The 18,338-nt window shown below is 40.7% G+C and overlaps 3 protein-coding genes across 3 annotated transcripts; 1 reads left to right on the top strand and 2 right to left on the bottom strand.

Moving 5' to 3' along the window:
- Positions 1–454: 454 nt before the first annotated feature.
- snip1 (Smad nuclear interacting protein) lies at positions 455–4,417 on the bottom strand. The gene is made up of 5 exons (XM_037074009.1): positions 4,274–4,417; positions 4,013–4,180; positions 3,654–3,777; positions 1,480–2,021; positions 455–1,391 (listed from the first exon to the last, which is right to left on the bottom strand). The coding sequence occupies exons 2-5, from the start codon at positions 4,171–4,173 to the stop codon at positions 1,127–1,129; spliced, it is 1,092 nt and encodes a 363-aa protein (XP_036929904.1). The 5' UTR covers positions 4,174–4,180; positions 4,274–4,417; the 3' UTR covers positions 455–1,126.
- Positions 4,418–4,691: 274 nt separating this feature from the next.
- dnali1 (dynein, axonemal, light intermediate chain 1) lies at positions 4,692–7,569 on the top strand. The gene is made up of 6 exons (XM_037074010.1): positions 4,692–4,911; positions 5,940–6,076; positions 6,147–6,316; positions 6,460–6,638; positions 6,879–7,043; positions 7,146–7,569. The coding sequence occupies exons 1-6, from the start codon at positions 4,831–4,833 to the stop codon at positions 7,179–7,181; spliced, it is 768 nt and encodes a 255-aa protein (XP_036929905.1). The 5' UTR covers positions 4,692–4,830; the 3' UTR covers positions 7,182–7,569.
- gnl2 (guanine nucleotide binding protein-like 2 (nucleolar)) lies at positions 7,268–16,971 on the bottom strand. The gene is made up of 16 exons (XM_037074008.1): positions 16,724–16,971; positions 15,756–15,840; positions 15,561–15,655; positions 14,790–14,929; positions 13,838–14,022; positions 13,632–13,698; positions 13,366–13,524; positions 13,158–13,271; positions 11,760–11,888; positions 10,508–10,612; positions 9,894–10,052; positions 9,192–9,299; positions 8,606–9,096; positions 8,150–8,232; positions 7,922–7,998; positions 7,268–7,738 (listed from the first exon to the last, which is right to left on the bottom strand). The coding sequence occupies exons 1-16, from the start codon at positions 16,785–16,787 to the stop codon at positions 7,595–7,597; spliced, it is 2,205 nt and encodes a 734-aa protein (XP_036929903.1). The 5' UTR covers positions 16,788–16,971; the 3' UTR covers positions 7,268–7,594.
- Between the last annotated feature and the right edge of the window lie 1,367 nt (positions 16,972–18,338).

The following is an 18,338-nucleotide window of genomic DNA, read 5'->3' on the forward strand; positions in this document are numbered from 1 at the left end:
AAGTCAAACATGATTAAATATTCATAATATAAAAGTCATAATTATCAATCAATATTAAGAGCCAACAAGTCAAAATTTGGCAATCCAAATGAGATAAGTCATAATTATAACTGAATTGAAAGAAGTGAAATAATAAGGTAACTTATAACAAAATCAAAATTAGGAAATTAAAGAGTCCACATCTTATAATTTGGACCACTGGCTTCAGCAGCAAACTGAAGTGGCTGTTTATGTCCCACCTTGTAAAGCCACTTAATGTACCCTTTGTAATTCCATCTTCTTGCAGAGATTCAATGAATAATTCATGCAAAGAAAAAAACGTTATCATGCGCAAATAATGACTTTCAATTCACAAATGCTTCTTTAATGCAGTAGAACAATAGAAAAGAACGAAACACTGAAACATATACGCAGCTCTGATGAGGAGCAACATTAAGAAAACTCTTTAGACGTGTCCAAATCTTCACTGTCTTTATTTACAGTACATAAATGGAAATTCACTATGAATGCTGCAGGCTTCAAAACAGATAAAAATAAGAGGGGGTAAATCTCTAAATACACACAGCGTTGGTGCAAAGGAAACGCACGACGGCACCAACTATTTTTCCCTGCACTACAAAGCAAAAAAAGGCAATAATGTTGCAAGTAATACGTCTTGTACGTAATGTTTAACTCAATAAACATGGATCAAGAGATCACATTCCACGTATCATGTACAGTGACATACATATAGCCTGAACATTGACAAGAGATCAGCCCTCAGCTAGACTTTGTACTCAGTGCTATGATCTAAAAAATATAGAATGAACTATTGTACTTACGCGAGGTATCCGCCTGGCACCGCGCACGTTTTATTATGAAAAACCGTCAGATGTGAGATCAGTCATGCATCACACAGACATTACACAAACAACCTGAGAATAGGAGGTCTTCTTTGAGACAGTTGTGGCAGGTTTAAGCAATAGTCCGGTAATTACAGAATATACAAACCAGACGTGTTCCATTATTTTAGGAAAATCCCACACTGACCCGTTCTGTAAATCGTTCCACTCCCTGCAGAGATATTGATGATAAGGATGTAATCTAACCTGAATGAATTTGGGCAATACGGTTTATGGGCCTCGATTTACTCATCGAGACCCTCGTCCTCTTCCTCTTCCCCTTCTTCGGGCTTGGCGTCCACCTCGGTTGTGTCCGAGAACTCGTGCAGGAGGACGTACTCACGGCTGCTGAAGCCAAACTTGATCACATCTTTCTCTTTGAGCTCATAATAGCGCTGGGCGTCGATGCGCTTGTTGTTCAGGTAGGTGCCGTTGCCGGAACCCAGGTCGATGATGTACGGTCTTACCCTGCGTCCAGGGGTGCCGTCAGAGCGCGTAAACTCCACCAGTCTACAGAGATACAGACAGAAACGTAGACATCTATGAATCATCCAAGTGTGAAGAGTGAAACACTGAAGCCGATGGTCAGTACACTCACCTGTACTGGAATACTGCATGTTGCTTGGAGCAGGATGGGTGGTCAATGGGGATATCAGCGATTTTTCTCTGCCGCCCCAACAAATAGGCGCTCTGTCTGTGAATGTACATGACTGGAAGGGGTTCGTCATTCTTGAAAGGGTACAGTCGCCATCTGCGCTTGGGAATGCGTGCCTCGGGCGGCTCGTTGTACTTGATCACCACCCCCCGGAATGTGTTTGTGTCTTCTGTCAGAGCCCCCGACAGTTCGAAGTTGGGTTTCTCCTTGTCCACAGGAGGGGACGCGTCTTCGTTGGCCCCTCCGCCAGACCGCCCGAAATCCTGGTCTTGGGTTTCTTCGCGCCTCTGACGATTTTCCCGGCGCCGTTCATCGTGCTGCTGCCTCTCAGCTTGTTGGGAGGCGAGGGCGTCTCGCTCTCTGTGTCGTTCTCCGCCGCGGTCTCTCTCCCGAGGTCTGTCTGATTCCCACCTGCTCCGCCTCTCCTCTGGCTGGTCGTTTCGTCTCCTCCGCTCGTCACCACTACCCCGATGCTCCTCTCGCTCCTGGGAGAAAATTGGTAGGAAGACAGTTAAAGTGAAACTCTCGCCAAAAAGCAACCTAGGTTTTTTTTGTGAATGTATATGAGTCAAACATTCATGTAAATGCATAATTATGATGAAAGAGGCACTTTTAAGATTTAGATTTACTTTAAAACACCAAGAAGGCTCGACACAACATGAAACTTTGCTTGTTGCATCACCAGGGTCTCTACACATGAGCACGACCATTGAGAACATTAGCTCCATTCACACAGGAGAAGACGCATAAAAGCTGTAGCCGCGGTCTGCCAATTCTTCACTGATGGTGATTCACACAGAGCGAAGCATCTCCACATTAAAGACGAACCGCAGTGTAAGGGGAAAGTTCACTGACGTCTTGGTCCGTAGGGCTGACCATCGCGGTGGTTTATTTTCATCACAAACACTCGGTGAGTTAAAGTATTTGCCAGTGACAGACGCTGTTTTTCGGGCAGAAATGTGATGAAGAGTCGGTATGACAGGCGGGAGGACCGACGCTTCTTCACGTATATCTGCGGTATTTTTTTCCTCATTTAAGTTGCCAAAGACCGTTACAGTTACTACGTTTCTTTTGTTTGGTCATGTAACAGTGCTTTGAAAGACATTTATCTGTATTAACTTGAGTGAAGGACCTGTGTAGTTAACCGATGGTCCGATCGTCACACCCCCGCTCTGCGCTGCCGGCTTATATGTTCACACTGGTTCGGTTCTCCAATATTTCGGCCCTCCAGAGGTGTATCAGGGCCAGAGTGATATTTCACTCCTCGCTGCCTCTGAGAGATTCACACTGAGACAGATGTGGGGAATTGGCTAAAAGCCGCACGCAAAAGCCAGCATGAATGGGGCTATTGTTTGTGTACGCAGAGTCTGCTAAAAAGAAAGTTTATAAATAAAGAACAACTCTCCTTAGCAGTAGCTTGTTCCACTCCCAGTCATCACAGCAGCCAATAAGTGTCGATCTCAGAATGCAATGTAACCTGGAGGAGAGTTAAAGTGGAACGCTACTGTCTTCCGGCAACAACTATCCACACGATATCCAAAAAATGTGACTCTTTCATCGTAATTGTGCTTTAACATGAAGGTCTGACTCATATACATTCACAAAAAACGCCTAGGTTGCATTTTGGCGAGAGTTTCACTTTAAGGAAAGAAGAGTTCAAGGAACAATTTTGTACACACAAAAAAAGTTTTTGATTGGTTGGTTTGTTAGCAGGATTAAATGAAAACTGCTGAACAGGTTGGATTGACTAGAAAATGGGTATTGGCAGACCCCATTAACTTTATTTTCTCATTTTGTGTTGCATTGCAGACTTACTTTTATTTTGTTAATTTCTTAGGGAATGGTGCATGGATCTTAATTAAAATAATCATGTGTATTTAGATGGCTGATAATTATTTACCCTTGAATGCAGAACTGAGATGTTTTCATCCTATCTAAGCACTTTACTTTGTTTCAAAAATTGCTGTATAAATAGTCTATCATAAGTATCCGTATATGTCAGACAACAACATGCCACTGAAACAGTAACCTGTCCTTTAACCCCTTTTAGATCTCTGCCCTGCGTTTGACGATTCAAAATCTTAACGGCATCGTGTTAATGATGCAACAGCAATCACCCGCTTTATTCTGACATCAGCTCCACGATGGGGACTTCTCCTGTTCCTGGGCGATCTGCTCCCTCGCCTGGCGGGAGAGGTCTCCCTTCTGCCTGGTGAGCGGTCCCTCGTCCTGGCCGGTGATCTACACGAGGAAAAAAACAAAAGACTCTGAAAGCACATTTACAAACGGTCAATTTAATTATTCATTTTTAAAATAATATGGACTGTATCTAGGCTTGTTTAGAGCTAGCCGATTAAACGACATCTTTAGCTAATACTGACTAGCTAGCCAAAGGCCTGTGCTGTCTCTGTTACGGTGAAAAGCTAAAAACTGATGTCAAAAACGAAGTGATATGACGACAACTGATCATAAATACCTGCTCGTTCTCCTCCTCTGTGGACTTGAGGTGCCGCTGGATCTGGACCGCGAGCGGCGTGATGTCTGTGGCCTAACTGGGCTCAGTTTCTCCTGCTTTATCTTCTCTTTGGACTCCCGCTCCGGAGATTCTCTCCTCCTGTGTCGCTTTTCTTTGGTCATCCTGAAACTGTTTCAACCGCCGTGTGACCAAACGTACATCGTCTTCCTGACAAAACTAGACTAAAAAACAAACAAAGGCAAACTCAAAAACTGTAGTTACCACAAACTTCGACTGTTGTGCTCGAATTGCGCACATCCGTTTCCGGTGGCGCGCCTAGAATTTATCCCGGTACGGTCCCTGAATAGTTTGCAGTTTGGTTCCGGCTTCAATCAACTCTGTACTATTTAAATGCACGGGGAACAGGCGTTTATGTTGCGAAAGCAAGTGTGAAACAAAACAATCATGACTGCTTTTCTTGGTCACTGTGCCTTGAATAAAGTTTGGAACGATAATCTTTCGTTTTCGTCGGAACAAATGTTTCCCTTAAATCACCCAAATCATATCGAAAGGCGCAACGATTAAATGACGATTGATTCATATTGAACCAAAAAATGAGCAGTGCCTCGTCAATTTACTTTTTGTCAAGTTGATTAAAATACAGTCATGAAGACCCTAACGGCATCCCACATTTGTGAACCGACCAGAGAAAACTAAGCATGAACACCAGGTCGTTGTTGCCATGACGACACAAACATTAGTTTTTGCTAGCGGCCGATTTCTCTGAAACTGAAGCCCAAACCGAGAGCTTTATCGTTTTTTGTCGGGAAAATAACAAAATGATTCCACCAGCCGAATCACTCCTGAAATATGACAACCCAGTGTCGATCATTAAGAGCACAGACGGAAAATCACGAAAGGTGAGTGTACAAAGGAACGCCATCAGAGCTGGATCAGCGTTACCTGGCTAAAGTAACGTCGGATGGAAGGTTGAAGTGACAACAGGCGGGGAGGAGAGACACGGGAAGTTAACAAAAAAGATAATAATAAGCACACTTTATATAATTTACACAAGTCTATTTTAGGAAAGCTACTTTTTCAAATGGCTGCTGGGTGAAAACTCCAAAGAGTTTCCTGGACCCCATGCACCCTCACTTGTCATCATGTCATCCATTACATTTGCTACTGAAATCCTTGACACTTACAGCCTGCTATTACTTGACATGAAGCTGACTGTAAGCTCTGGACAACAGCTGTCTGGCTGCCACATAAAAAATTGTTGGAAAAGACGCCATGTTAAACTTGAGTTACTGACATTTGGTGACTGAAAAACCCTCAGAAGGTTAGATCTGGTGTTTACAATACTTCCATTTTCATTTTTGCCTATTTGACTTGAAATAACAGTTGAGTGTCAACTCTTTAGGTACTTAGACAAAGACAATATAAGCTATTACAACAGAAAATAAAAACTTAGAGGATATCTCCATCAATTTCATACATTACAGTATGTTTACAGGTCTAACACAGTGCTATCATGTAGTAGTGAAATGTAGTATGAAGCCTTCTGTAGGTGCAGAGGAACCTACAGTGATGTTAATCAGTGGATAAATTGCATCACTGGAGGCAGTTCATCAGATGACACACAGCTTCCTCTGGGGCCACAAAACTTTGTTCACATACACATTAGATCTCCCACAAGACCTGTGAACACGCTTTAATGTGTAAAATTGGTGACATTACCCTTTAAATTGTAGTGCTCTGTACTCTGTGAGACTGGACTTCTGTTTTGATCACTGTCCTTTCTTATAAACATAGCACAGTTTATGCGTTTAACAGGTCTGCCAACGCAGGGCCAAGTTTACACAGCACTCCCGTGAGGTGAACAAATGGGAGAAATACCTGTTAATTAGGGTCATAACATCAAGTACATAAATACTTTTCACCACAGGGGCGCCCTCTGAGAGTGAACCCTCAGCAGCCGGCTGACTCTAGTCCCATCCCACCACCTCCTAAACCAAAATCCCCTTCTGCAGAGGCCAGCAAGCAGGAGAACGAGGACATCCTGAACACCATCCTTCCGCCCAGGTATGCGCCTTCCCATCTACGAAACACTGTCAAGTCACACTCTGGTTTAACCCAACGTCTGCCTTTAAAGGACATGGACGGAGGATGACCAGCTGTGGGTGCAACAAGTGTCCAGTGCACCTTGCACCAGAGCCGATGTGATTCACCTAGAGGAGATGCTGGACATGAAGCTGCAGCAGAGACAGGCCAGGGTCACAGGAATCTGCCCCGTCCGCAGGGAGCTCTACTCCCAGTGCTTTGGTAAGGAGGAGGCGGGCGCTCACTGAGGACTCTTGAGCTAGTTTTTTGATAAATACAGCAAGATTTTTTTTTTCTGTTGTTCCTATATTCCATTGAAGCCACATTTTTTAATCCACATCCTCCTCATCTTCTATGTCTTTAAGATGAGCTCATCCGACAGGTGACCATCAACTGCGCTGAGAGGGGTCTGCTGCTGTTGCGGGTCAGAGATGAGATTCAAATGACTATTGCTGCCTACCAGACACTGTATGAAAGCAGCGTGGCTTTCGGCATGAGGAAGGCACTGCAGGCCGAGCAGGGCAAGGCTGACATGGAGAAAAAAGTAAGGATTTTTTTTTTTTTTTTTGTGACACATGCACCCAAAAATCAGAATGGAGAGATTTAATTTGTTCCCCATCCTAAAGCTATGGGTTGTACAGCTGCAGACTGTTTTTCAGTTCATTATCCAGCAGAGAGCACCATTTCTCTTCAAGACTTACTGTAAAATAAGGACCTGTAGCGCTCTTCATAACTGATTCTGCATCTAAGACAAACTTACAATCATGTGTTCTTACATATATAGATTTCTGATCTGGAGAATGAAATACAAGAGCTAAATAAGGAACTGAATGAACAGAGAGCGAGATGTGATGCTACTGAAAAGAGAGAAAAGGAAAAGCGACAGGTGGAGGAAAAGAAGCATGCTGAAGAGATTCAGTTCCTGAAGAGAACCAACCAGCAACTCAAGGTGTCGTTTTTAACAGACCAAAGACAAATATCATTGTTAGATTCAGCACCAATTACAGCTGTGGTGCCCATCTTAACATTTTATTTTGTCTTCCTTTTTCAGACCCAGCTCGAAGGGATCATTATGCCAAAGAAGTAACGGACTCGCCAATTTCCCACTGCAGAATACTACTAAATTTGTCTTTTGTTTCCAAATGATATAAAGTAATATAAACTGCATGAGAGTGTAATTAGCAAATATTTTATTGTTTTTCTAACAGCATGACATGACAAGTACAGTACAAACAATTACTGTACATTTCTCTTGAACATCAAGAGCTCATTACACCTGTAAATGATGAATGAAACGTCATTCAGTTCTGGGTTGAAGGGAAAAGACGGTTCAAAAGGCAAGATGCAAACAGTCAAAGTGAAGTTAAGGCATCAGGTGGCCATTCCATAAAGACCCTTTAACCATTAGTTAGATTCCATCTTTAATCAACTCCACATTGCCTTTCCGGCAAATTTAAATAAAGTTTTATTACATATGTCGTTGTGTTTTATGACTCCAGTCTAGTGCTTTGATCGTTTGGCCTTTCTGCCTTCTGTGGCGGGTGCTGGGGCCTTTCTGTTCTTGTTCTTGTTTTTCACATTGTGTGTTTCATAATAGCGTGCACCAACTTTCTTCACCCTGTGAGCACGGTCCATCGCTCTTCTCTGTAGAGACAGATAGAGAGGAACAGAGGAAAAAAAAAAAGATGAAATCTTCCGATAAAAAAAGTTACAGCTTTTTTTTATTTTTTTATTTCCACTCCTGTTAAATCAGTATGAATAGACATTAATCTGACTTGTCTACCAAGAGATATCTGTTTGACGTCAGAGAGAACAAACACTGCATACCTGTTTAGACGTCAGCCTGCGCGGCTGTGCGGACTCCTCGTCTTCAGCTTTCCTCTTCTTGCTCCTCTGGTTCGCAGCTTAATTCAAACAAAGACGAACAAATCTGATGTCAGCGCCTGGCTGGATCTCAAGGTCAACATGACCTACCCAATTTGTATGGCTACAGGTGAAACATGTTTGACATTCAGCACCATAAAAAGTCATGAGAATATCATGCTGATCGACTACCTTTTTCCTGTGCTTGCTTAGCTGCTGCCTCTTGTTTAGTCTTGATGTCTGTGAACGCTTTGTCAGAAAGAGCCTTAGGTATCCTGTCCAGAGAAGAAAGAATGAACATTATTAACCAACAGAGCAAAAAGTTCCCTTCTGTTTGGATCTTCTGCAGCGAACAAGTTATTAAATGAGGCTTAAAGTAACTCTAATATGGGCTCAAATCGGGCAAGAGGAGATACAGTTTAAATAACACAATGACATGCAAAAGTTATGGAAGCGGGCTTCTGATCAGACGGTCAAACTGATGACTGCTAGTCTCAGGGGCTTAAAGGCTGGTTAGCATGGACCACCTAAAATGCATGGCATCTCTCTGCCTGACAACTTCAAGTTACTTTACTGGATAAAAGAAATGAGGGCAATACACAAAACAAAGAAAATATGTGAGTGAGGTTTGGGTGAGAGAAGACGGACCGGATTGCAGAGAAGCGTTTGGATTTGGCCCGGTCCAGGAACTGCTTGTACTTGGAGATCTTCTCATCCAGCGCACGAATCACCTCGCGTGAACTCTTGCTGCCTTTCTCCTTGCCAGTCTGAGCGTCTGCAGGCTCGGATTCCACAGCCTCTCCATCGGCTGGTTCAACTTTGGTCTTGTCCTCCTCTTCACCCTCCTCTTCACCCTCCTCTTCCTCACTGTCTTCTTCATTATCAGAGCCAGAGAAGTCAGACATATCCAGGTCAGGCATCTCCACAGGCACCAAGTCTTCCTCGCTGAACTCGGGTGCCACATAGATCTTGCCAAAGTTCTGTCGCACATTAGCCAGAATCTTCTGGACCTGCTCTTTCTGTCTCTGCTGCTGCTGCTGCTGCTCCCCATGTTCCTCTGAGACTGCATCCGGATTCTCTGGCTGTTCCTCTTTCACAGCTACCTCTGAGGGTCCTTCAACTGCCAATGGCTTCTTGTCCTAGAAAAGTTACAGAAACGAAACACAGAAGTTGCTGTAGAAAAGAAGTAATTTACTGACAAAACACAGGTGGAAAATTCAGTAAAGTCTCACACCTCATGATCCCCCTCAGGTCCAGGGGGTTTCACAAAGAAGGGGATACGTCCTCTCTGCCAGTCATTCAACACCATTTTGGAGACAGTGGAGAGATCTGGCTCACCGCCCTGCACAATACCAAGAATATAATGCTCAGATCATATTTAAAACTACTATCTGACAGACACTTATACAAGCTATTTAACTGATGTTAATGTACATTAAATATCTGACTGCAACTGCAAAAGACAGACTGGGGGAGTTTTTAGTTCCAAATCTGCTGGCTTGTGGTCTTCTTAGCGAGTCCATTTCAAGTTGTGCAAATGAGAGTAGTGGTTGTGTAATTTTACTCATCTGTGCTCATGTGTTTTTTGTCATGTAATCAAGGGTAAGGCCACGGACTGCAGTTGAAAATCAGCCTGTATGGCTAAATCTGGCACATTTGCATGATAGGGTCTGCTGCTAATGTTAACTAATGTGCATGGTCCCTTTTTTAAATAAACAAACAAACCTACAAATGTTTTGCTATTCTGCGCTTCATAAAATGGACAATAAACATGCTGTGGTCAGTGTATGAAGCATGTACAGAAACCCAACAGACGCTTTCACTGAAATGATTTAAATCTGATAATTATGTGTTTGCTGACCATACTCTCAGCTTGGTAAGAAATAAATAACTGGGATAAAAACAAGCAGGAAAAGGAAAGAGGAACATTAAGGACCTTCAGAAGTTTCCCAGTGCGCATCGCCAGCTTCTCAAGGAAGTCTTCAGCAGAGTTCCAAGTAGGAATGCGGTAGGTCTTCTGAATGTATTCAGGCTTGGCCCGCTCCAGCACGGCCCCAATGTGCTCCTCTGGGTTCTTGATCTTCTCCACTTGAACCTTTGTGAGGAAGGGCAAGAAAAAGGCGTGCAATTTAAAATACAAACCTGGAACCGTTCAGTTACGGGGACTTGCATGGGCCTAAATGTTAAGCCTTCGATCTGGGAAAGTGATCTGAAGGATTAGAATTAGAGCTGATCAAGGCATTTTTAAACACCCAGGCATTATTAACAGGAATCCACATCCAATTCTTTGTTTGTCGAACTGCAGGTAATTGAGCTGTCAAAAATGCCACATTAACAGTTGGTGGATTATCTTGAGTAGCTGGGAGATTGTTTCTGGAGAGACACATTGTTGCTTCAGATGCTCCTGTTTTTCTTTGCTTTGAGGAGTACAAATGTATTTTTTTTATTCACCTCTTGAATCGTGAGTTATATATAGGATGGTACGAGAAGTATGAGGGGCAGATATCACATCCTTTGCACACAAAAGAAAAAAATCTAAGAGCTTCTTACCACTCCTTTCAAGACGATATCAGATTCACTGTCTTCGGAAGGGTAGACGACACCAGGACAGTCGATGAGGAAGATGCGCCTCATCAGAGTGATGTACTGCCACACCTAATAAAGTGAGGAGATTGTAACAGTCTGCTTGGTCTAAAAAATCTAAGTTTGACATAAAATGTTAAATCTTGTATAGTATTTAACCGTACCATGATGAGTCTGGCCAAGAACTGTGATGACAGTTAACTTTATTTTCCCATTACAACTTTTTTCTGCTTGATAAAAAACAAAAATTCTACTCGTTCTCATTTTCCATGAATAATCAACAACAGACACTTATTTCATAAATTAGTCTTGTTTTTGCATATATGTAGCCATTTTCTTATTTCTGCTATTTTATTATCCTTATAAATAAATAAATTATAAAGTATTTGTGATGTTTGATTTTATGCCCCTGCACATACCTTTAAATTATCTTGGGGCTGAATGGTGCTAAATCACTGAAAACCAAAATAAAAGCCCTGTTTCAAACAACTTCTGCCTGCCATGATGGTCCAGACAGAGGCATTGTAATGTAAATTTTCACACCAACATAACTGCACATCCATTCTAACAAAGGAGGAGCGAGGTTCACAGCAGTGCCGCGGATCATGAGCTTATCTGGCAATCATCAAAGAGTGCTGAGTCTGTAGTAGAACTCAAAGACAAGGTGAGAAATAAAAGAGTGCTGGATACAGGCCCATCTGATTCATTTGATAGGTGTGCATAAAAATAAAAAAAACCTTCACTCTATTGCCATCCAAGTTCACAGCTTTGGCAAGCACGGAAAAGGGAAAGATATTTCCCTTTCTTTCCCCTTGACCCTGCTGTGGACATTGGGGTTTTCAAACACTTATTCTTTTCCAAACAGGATAAACAGCCGCAGAGAGAGGAAATTAAAGATAAAATTGGTTGTTGTTCTTTCTCTTGACCCAGTCTCCACTTAGATTTTCATTTATATCGTTAAGAACACAAAGCTGACTACTTCTGTTGTTGCAGCTATCAGCAATTACCAACTTAAGAAGAGGACTAGGCCTGTTTTCACCTCAGCTCACCTCCTCACTCCACTAAAGCATAGTGTTTGTCTATTAGTAGCCACATCTTTTCTTTTCACATTTAATCTTATAGTCTGTTACACTGTCTTCACTGTAAATGTCTATCATCAGTTCAGATTAATAATTTAAGGTTTTATTTTATTTATTTGCACTGTTGTAAAGAACCTTACCTTTGTTTCCCCAGCGAGGGGTGCCACATTGCAGACCTTCTTGGACCGCAGGGTGTTAATGACTGAGCTTTTCCCCACATTAGGGTAGCCAATAAAACCAACACTTATCTGTTTCTTGTCAGTGTGAAGCTGTGGGAAACAAAAAATAAAGTCAGACCATTATGTTTCCTAAACAACAGCCTCAGTCTGTCATCAGTTCATGGAAGTAATTTTAGATGGGGCTCTTGTTGCCATTAGCAATAAGAAAAAGTCAACTTGTCATCAATCCAGAACAATAATGTAGTTGTTCAAAACACATACCAAAGGATGTCTTAAAAAGGTTTTTTTTATGTAAACAAGACAATCAAGAAGATCTAGAACCTTTTAAAACAGGAGATATGTCTATCATTTATTTGTGTCCCAGGAGGTAAACTCTGAAGGCTGTTTTGGATCAGGATTTCCACCTAGTTATCTCCAGACTTTTGGATGAATGTGGTCCAACAGCGAAAACATTTACAAGGAAAATAACAGGGAAGCATTTCTGTGTCTTTCTCATAAAAGCCTCTTTAAATCATAATATTAAATCTAACAAGAACATTCCATTTTATTATCAAACCCCTTTGATTTCTTGACATATCAGATCATTCAAGTCCTGTGCTTTCACAAACACGCACTATTCCACAGCCACTACGTAACATTGCATGTTACTGCAGGTCTAGGTGGGTGATAAAGACAAATCCTTTTATCATGGTTAAGGTAACTTTATGTGGGCTGAGACATATTTGTAATAATATGGTAATTATTTTCTGAAAAATGATTAAGGAACTCTTGTTAAAAGAGTTGTTTGACTAATCAAGAGAATATCTGACAAATCATGTCCGACATGTACATATATTTTTCATCCTTTGTTTTATTTAGTTACTCAAAGATCTATATGTAAAACAAGCAGTTTTGATATAAACATTACTTTTACTAACAAGCGGTTTTCCTAGCTCAAAAATGTCCTGGTTTCTAAAGCAAAGTTTATTGTGATATGTTAAAATCTATATAATTAATAACAATGTATAAACTATTTCAATCCATAGACTCTATGGCTTGCTTTTGAACAGGGCAAAAAATAATGAGGACTAAAAGGGAACTGAACCCCAAACACCAACAACCCTAAGCTATATCTGGTACTTTTGATTTTCATACATAAATCTATAAATGTTTTATGTGAGTAAACAGTACACTCATAAATAAAAGCGGGTGCAATTCTAAAATCCAATTTATAAAGCAAAAAATAGCTCTGTTCCATATAAAAGACTGGATAATAAGCTAGAGGAAATAAAGGCAAACAGCTGTGGCATTGGTAATTGTTCAGTAAATGATTTAGGCTCAAGACAAATAAAACATATTGAATTTGAGGTAAGTTCTTACCTTGCCAAACTGCCTGAGCAGTTGGATGAGGGAGCCCTTACCAAACGAGTTGGTGAGGCTGGCATGGAAAGCCAGAGTGGGGTACTCTTGCGACAAAACAGCTACCCACCGTTTCTGGTTCAAAATTGTGTGGAGACAAAGAGTCAGTCACATTATTCAATACTATGAAACGCTGAACTGAAGATTAACATTGTTGTAAATGTCTTACCGTGACCCAGGCAGGGATGAGGTCACACTTATTAAGAACAAAGATCAGATGTTTCCAGGATTTCTCCTTTTTCAGATACGACTCTATGCTCTTAGAGCGCGTTCCCATGGGATCGCGAGCATCCAGCACTTGGATGATGACATCAGATGAGTCAATCACCTATTACAACAAAACAGTCAGGAATGTAGAATGACCCTATAAAGTTTAGTGGTAACAACTCATCATTAGCATAATGCACAAGACTAAGAGGAGGTTGAAAATGATACCTTATAAAGTTCCCCCCAGATTCTCTTCGACTGACCCTTTTTGAAGATTTCCTCACGGACTTCCACCCTGTTGCAAAATGAGAATTAAATAATGAACCTTTAAACATGAAAATGTAGAAACAGAAATTTAGCAACCTCCTGCCCAGTTCTAGTAGCCAGTACAGCCAGGAATGTAGATTGCTGATAGTATCTTCTGCAGGTCTTACCTGACCCCGGTGTCCTCAGTCACCAGGTCTCTGTCGTTGCCTGCATTGTAGCTTTCAGCTGAGGCTTCAGCCTGTTCTACGAGGTCTTTCATATCCCCCACCATGAGACTGGGCCTCTTCCGCTGAGCCTTGGGCCCAAATGTGGTCTCAAAACCCTCCGTGTCTAGAATATGCACCTTGGAGTTCTGCCAGAGTAGAAAACAGAAGGAAAAACATTAGACCTGCAGCTCTGTCAAGTGATTTCTAGAGTTCTTTGAGTCAGGTTTTCACAGAACTTTTGTTTTCTTAAACAGTACACAGATCAGCCAGGTGACTGAAAAACACTGACCAGCTCTTCACAATGCAATCAAACCTTGGGTCCTGGCATCCATGTAAATGCCACTTTTAAATATATTGTCTTTGTACCCTTGTCAATTGAGTCAATTGAGTCAAAAAGGATTAGCAGATTATCACATTCGTTTTTTATTTATATCCTACACCGCATCCCAACTATTCTAAGTTAAAAAAAGAAGCGACTGAAACAGACCCAGTAACATGTTGGAGGAGAATGAAAAGAGTTGGATGTTATTAGGAATCATATTGGCTATGGGTAAAAAAGCCTGGCAGATTACAACTCTCCCATGCCAAACACAGTGCAGGTACACCCAAGGTCACACTGGGGCTGATTGAGAATTGAATAAGGATTAAAGTAAGGCCTCATGTTCCATCTCAGCTCATAAAATCTCAAGAAACAAGATAGTGAGGATACCAGATGCATGATATCCATCTTCACGGCATGATATGAACCAGGAGAAAACTTCAATTGCTTTATGAGGCTAAACGGTTAATATACTCAAACCATTTTTTATATACGGTAATAAACAATACACATGCCCTGGAGCGAGCAGAGGACCTAAAGGCCATCATATAGACAACACAGGACAGTAAAGAGGTTAATACATTTTATACTCACATGGGCTTTGACTCTATCATGCAAGAGGGACATGGGGAGTTTGCTTTGTTTCATCACCACACGATATGGATCCTTTTGTACTGCTCCCATCTCTTCTTGGAACTTCTGGAGGGACGACTGCTTGATCACACGGGTATTTGCTGAAAGGCAAAATATGAAGATGCAAAGTGTGACTGGTTTAGTTTAGATTCCCCATTTTTGATCATTTATAAACACTTGCAATAAGTCCTTGTTACTGTTGTTATTGCTAGATTCAGCTTTCTTTCTTTTTTTTTAAGTATATGTACTTGTTAGACTTTGGCTATGTGCTGTACTGTGTATGATCGTACATGCGAAAATAAATGTTGATTTTACTTGAATTTGACTTTCCCATGAGGCTGTCACATTCTATTCAAGATTCAAACAGCTGTTCATATGTGGGCAAATAATATATATTTAAGTTTAAAAGCTCCCTTTGTTAACATAAAACATAAAAACTAGTGAGTTGCACGGACAGTCTTGATACTAAGCATTTGATAAGTGCGCATTTATGAATTGACACCATACATGGGTAAACCATGAATGAAGTTTGAGGACATTTGCTGACTTTATCAAATGAATCTGCCTTAAATTATTATCCTTCAACACAAAGTTCTTCGAAGCTCTTCCAAGTTTTAATGTGCCAACAATTAAATGAGGGTGGCAGTAGTGTTACAAACCCCAACAAAATTAAATTAATCCACTTCTTCAGTGGTATAGATGACATATAAAAAGCACAGGAAGTGTACTCACCAAACCATTTGATGTTGGGTTCAACTCTGGCTACGGTCCCGGGAGCCACTGTGGACTGGTACTGTAAAGGTTTGATGACTTTTCCACGGTTATTACTGGGAACAAAAAGATCAGTGTCACAATTTGCTATATTTCAGTGCCTCTTTGAAAAATTGGTGGTACATATGAATAATGTGTATGTTGATGATCAATTACCATCTCTGCTTCTGTCTGTACATATTCAGACGGTTGATAGTGGCGCGGTCCCTCATGTTGGAGCCGCCAGCACCTTTCGGCCGATCTGTGAAATACATATACAGTTACTGATTAATCTGTCAAACAACACACAGCTGTTCTTAGATCAGAACAGCTTTTCAAAAGGGGTTAATCTTTTTTTATTCTTTACATTTTTTTCCTTTATTTTCACATCATAGCAACAGTTGCATCATCATGTTTAGATATTTTTTTACAATGAAGAAATAAAAATAAACATAGAATATGAGGTGTGGAGATGTAAATTATTATTCATTAATTGGCATTAAGAATTTAACGAATGTATGTATGTATACAAATGTATAAAGTAATTTGACATTTCAAAATACCAAAGATATTCTAACCAAAGTTATATCATTGCATTCTAACCAGTAGTTATTATTTTGTATTTGCGTTGTGATTCATCATAGATCATGTCATGTTTTCTTATATTTATGTTCCTGAAGCTTCACAGAAAAGGTCATTATTCCCATTACAGAAATTTCATGAATGATATCAAACCAGTTCTCTATGTATGAGGCAACTTTTAAAGCTGTTTTAATAAACAATGCATACCCAATTTAAGGTGGCAACTGTTTCAAGACATTAGAAATACTTAATGTAAACACTGCCAAAAGACACAGGCTCTTCCCTTAAAAGTTAAATACTTCAGTGTCAAATGTAAAAGGCCTGCTGCTACAGGCACTGTTAAAGCAGTTTCGCTGGCAAATTTCTATTAAAGATATGTAACCCGTGGTTTTATGTTTTATTTTGGCACACAACACTCTTAATGATAATTACTAGTATAACTAGTATAACTCAGCATAGTAGAATAGCCCTGACGTGTCTTTTCCACAGCTTTAAATCACCAAGCTAGCAACAATTAGCATTTGCTGTAAACAACCACTATGGCTAATGGAGGGTTAGCTCACCAGGGTTGCTGCTGGACGCCGAAGGGTTTATCGACATTTTCCCCTTGAACCGTGGCTTCACCATTTTGACCGCTTAGTCGGCAAAGCCTTTCCCGGGGAAATAAAAATTCAAGACCACACGAAGTAGTCTGAAAGCTGAAGTTTAGTAGCTGTTTTCCCCTTCAGCTCGATACTGTACACCGCGCACGTGTAGACACGGTGAAGCAGGAAGGACGTCATCGAAGGAGCGACAGCGACGTGAGCCAATCAGAGAGCTCCTGTGGGTGCACGGGTACAGGGGTTGTAATAATTGCAGATGTACGACTTATTTATGTTAAGTTTATAAATCTGTTTTAATATCTTTATGAAAATAAATGTGAAATTAAACTTTTTTACATTTTAGAAGGGCTATGCTTAGTGTTCATTCTGAAATTAACACCATATATACAGTAAATGTATTAATTAGCCTAAAAAACAGACCTTGGTGTGTAAAAGTAGTTTCATAAAAAGGTAATACATCAAGCAGCTGTCACACTGCAATCCTGACAAGTTGGGGAAAATTATTCAACAGACTCTCAAGCTCAATTCTTTACAAAAATGTTTAATTGCTATACTGTTTTTTCCCCAGAAGAGGGTGCAACACAGTTTCTATTAGGGTTTTGCCATATGCCAACATGCACTGCTGAATATCCAGGCTCTGCCACAGCCCTTCATTACCTGACTAGCTCCTGTCTGCAATTTCAAGTGAATAATAAGGTTCAGAGGAGGCATACGGCTTGAAAGGGAAATGTGTTTTGCATGTTAAAGGAGGCCTGGTGGGTAAAAAAAATGTGTTTAGACTAAAATAAAGAAATGGAATTCAGGGCTGTGGCGGGACTTAAGCAATACTGAGGTCATGAGTTCAAGTTTCCCCAGTTCACCAAAAAGTCTCTTGAATGTTCTTAATAATTAGGGTTTTTTATTTTCTATTTTTTTTATTTGTTCACTTGGCTGTTTAATTATGTGTTTTCTCAAAACAAACAAACAAACAAAAAAAAACCCAACAAGAAATACATAAAAATCCAAACATGAAGCTGTAAATGCTGATTCAAAACACAACACTTCAAGTAATACAACTGTAGTGGGCAAATACTGAATCTTTTATTTTTTGATGTCCTAAAACTACCGAGGTCATGGACTCAGTGTTTTGAATGGTGGCTACAGCCGTGCTTTTATTAAAATGAAATATAGTCTGATCAAAGATACAAATACATGCTGGCATTATTAAAGAGGTGCGAGCAGTTTAATGCTGTCGTTTTATATTCATTTTCAAAGGATTCTGATAGATTCATTACGGAGGTGACGTGTAAAAGAAAGAAAAAATACTACCAAGACAATATGATTTTCATTAACAGAGAACTGACACAGGCCTTCATAAGGGCTATTTGACACTGAAATGTATGACAGGCCAAGTTTGACTGGTTATGATGATGCTGCCTTCACAGTGTGTACGGTATGTTACACAAGTGTGGCCCAGTGCCAAGGTAGGCAAGTTCGTAGAGACTCCGGTTTGGAGAGGCGCCATCCAGTATTCAGTTTATACAGCAGGGAGGCCGAGGAATGTTCTCTGTTCATTTTCATACAGATGAAATTGGAA

The sequence above is a fragment of the Acanthopagrus latus genome, chromosome 17 (genome assembly GCF_904848185.1).
Source record: "Acanthopagrus latus isolate v.2019 chromosome 17, fAcaLat1.1, whole genome shotgun sequence".
Classification (NCBI taxonomy): Eukaryota; Metazoa; Chordata; class Actinopteri; order Spariformes; family Sparidae; genus Acanthopagrus; species Acanthopagrus latus.

Coding starts and splice junctions, on each gene's coding strand:
- snip1 (XM_037074009.1), bottom strand. CDS start 4,173: ATGACCAAAGAAAAGCGACACAGGAGGAGAGAATCTCCGGAGCGGGAG. Junction 3,778..4,012: donor CAGAGGAGGAGAACGAGCAG/GTATTTATGATC, acceptor TTCCTCGTGTAG/ATCACCGGCCAGGACGAGGG. Junction 1,392..1,479: donor CATGCAGTATTCCAGTACAG/GTGAGTGTACTG, acceptor GTATCTCTGTAG/ACTGGTGGAGTTTACGCGCT.
- dnali1 (XM_037074010.1), top strand. CDS start 4,831: ATGATTCCACCAGCCGAATCACTCCTGAAATATGACAACCCAGTGTCG. Junction 4,912..5,939: donor CAGACGGAAAATCACGAAAG/GTGAGTGTACAA, acceptor TTTTCACCACAG/GGGCGCCCTCTGAGAGTGAA. Junction 6,639..6,878: donor AGGCTGACATGGAGAAAAAA/GTAAGGATTTTT, acceptor TTACATATATAG/ATTTCTGATCTGGAGAATGA.
- gnl2 (XM_037074008.1), bottom strand. CDS start 16,787: ATGGTGAAGCCACGGTTCAAGGGGAAAATGTCGATAAACCCTTCGGCG. Junction 13,272..13,365: donor TCATCCCTGCCTGGGTCACG/GTAAGACATTTA, acceptor ATTTTGAACCAG/AAACGGTGGGTAGCTGTTTT. Junction 9,300..9,893: donor GCACTGGGAAACTTCTGAAG/GTCCTTAATGTT, acceptor GGTATTGTGCAG/GGCGGTGAGCCAGATCTCTC.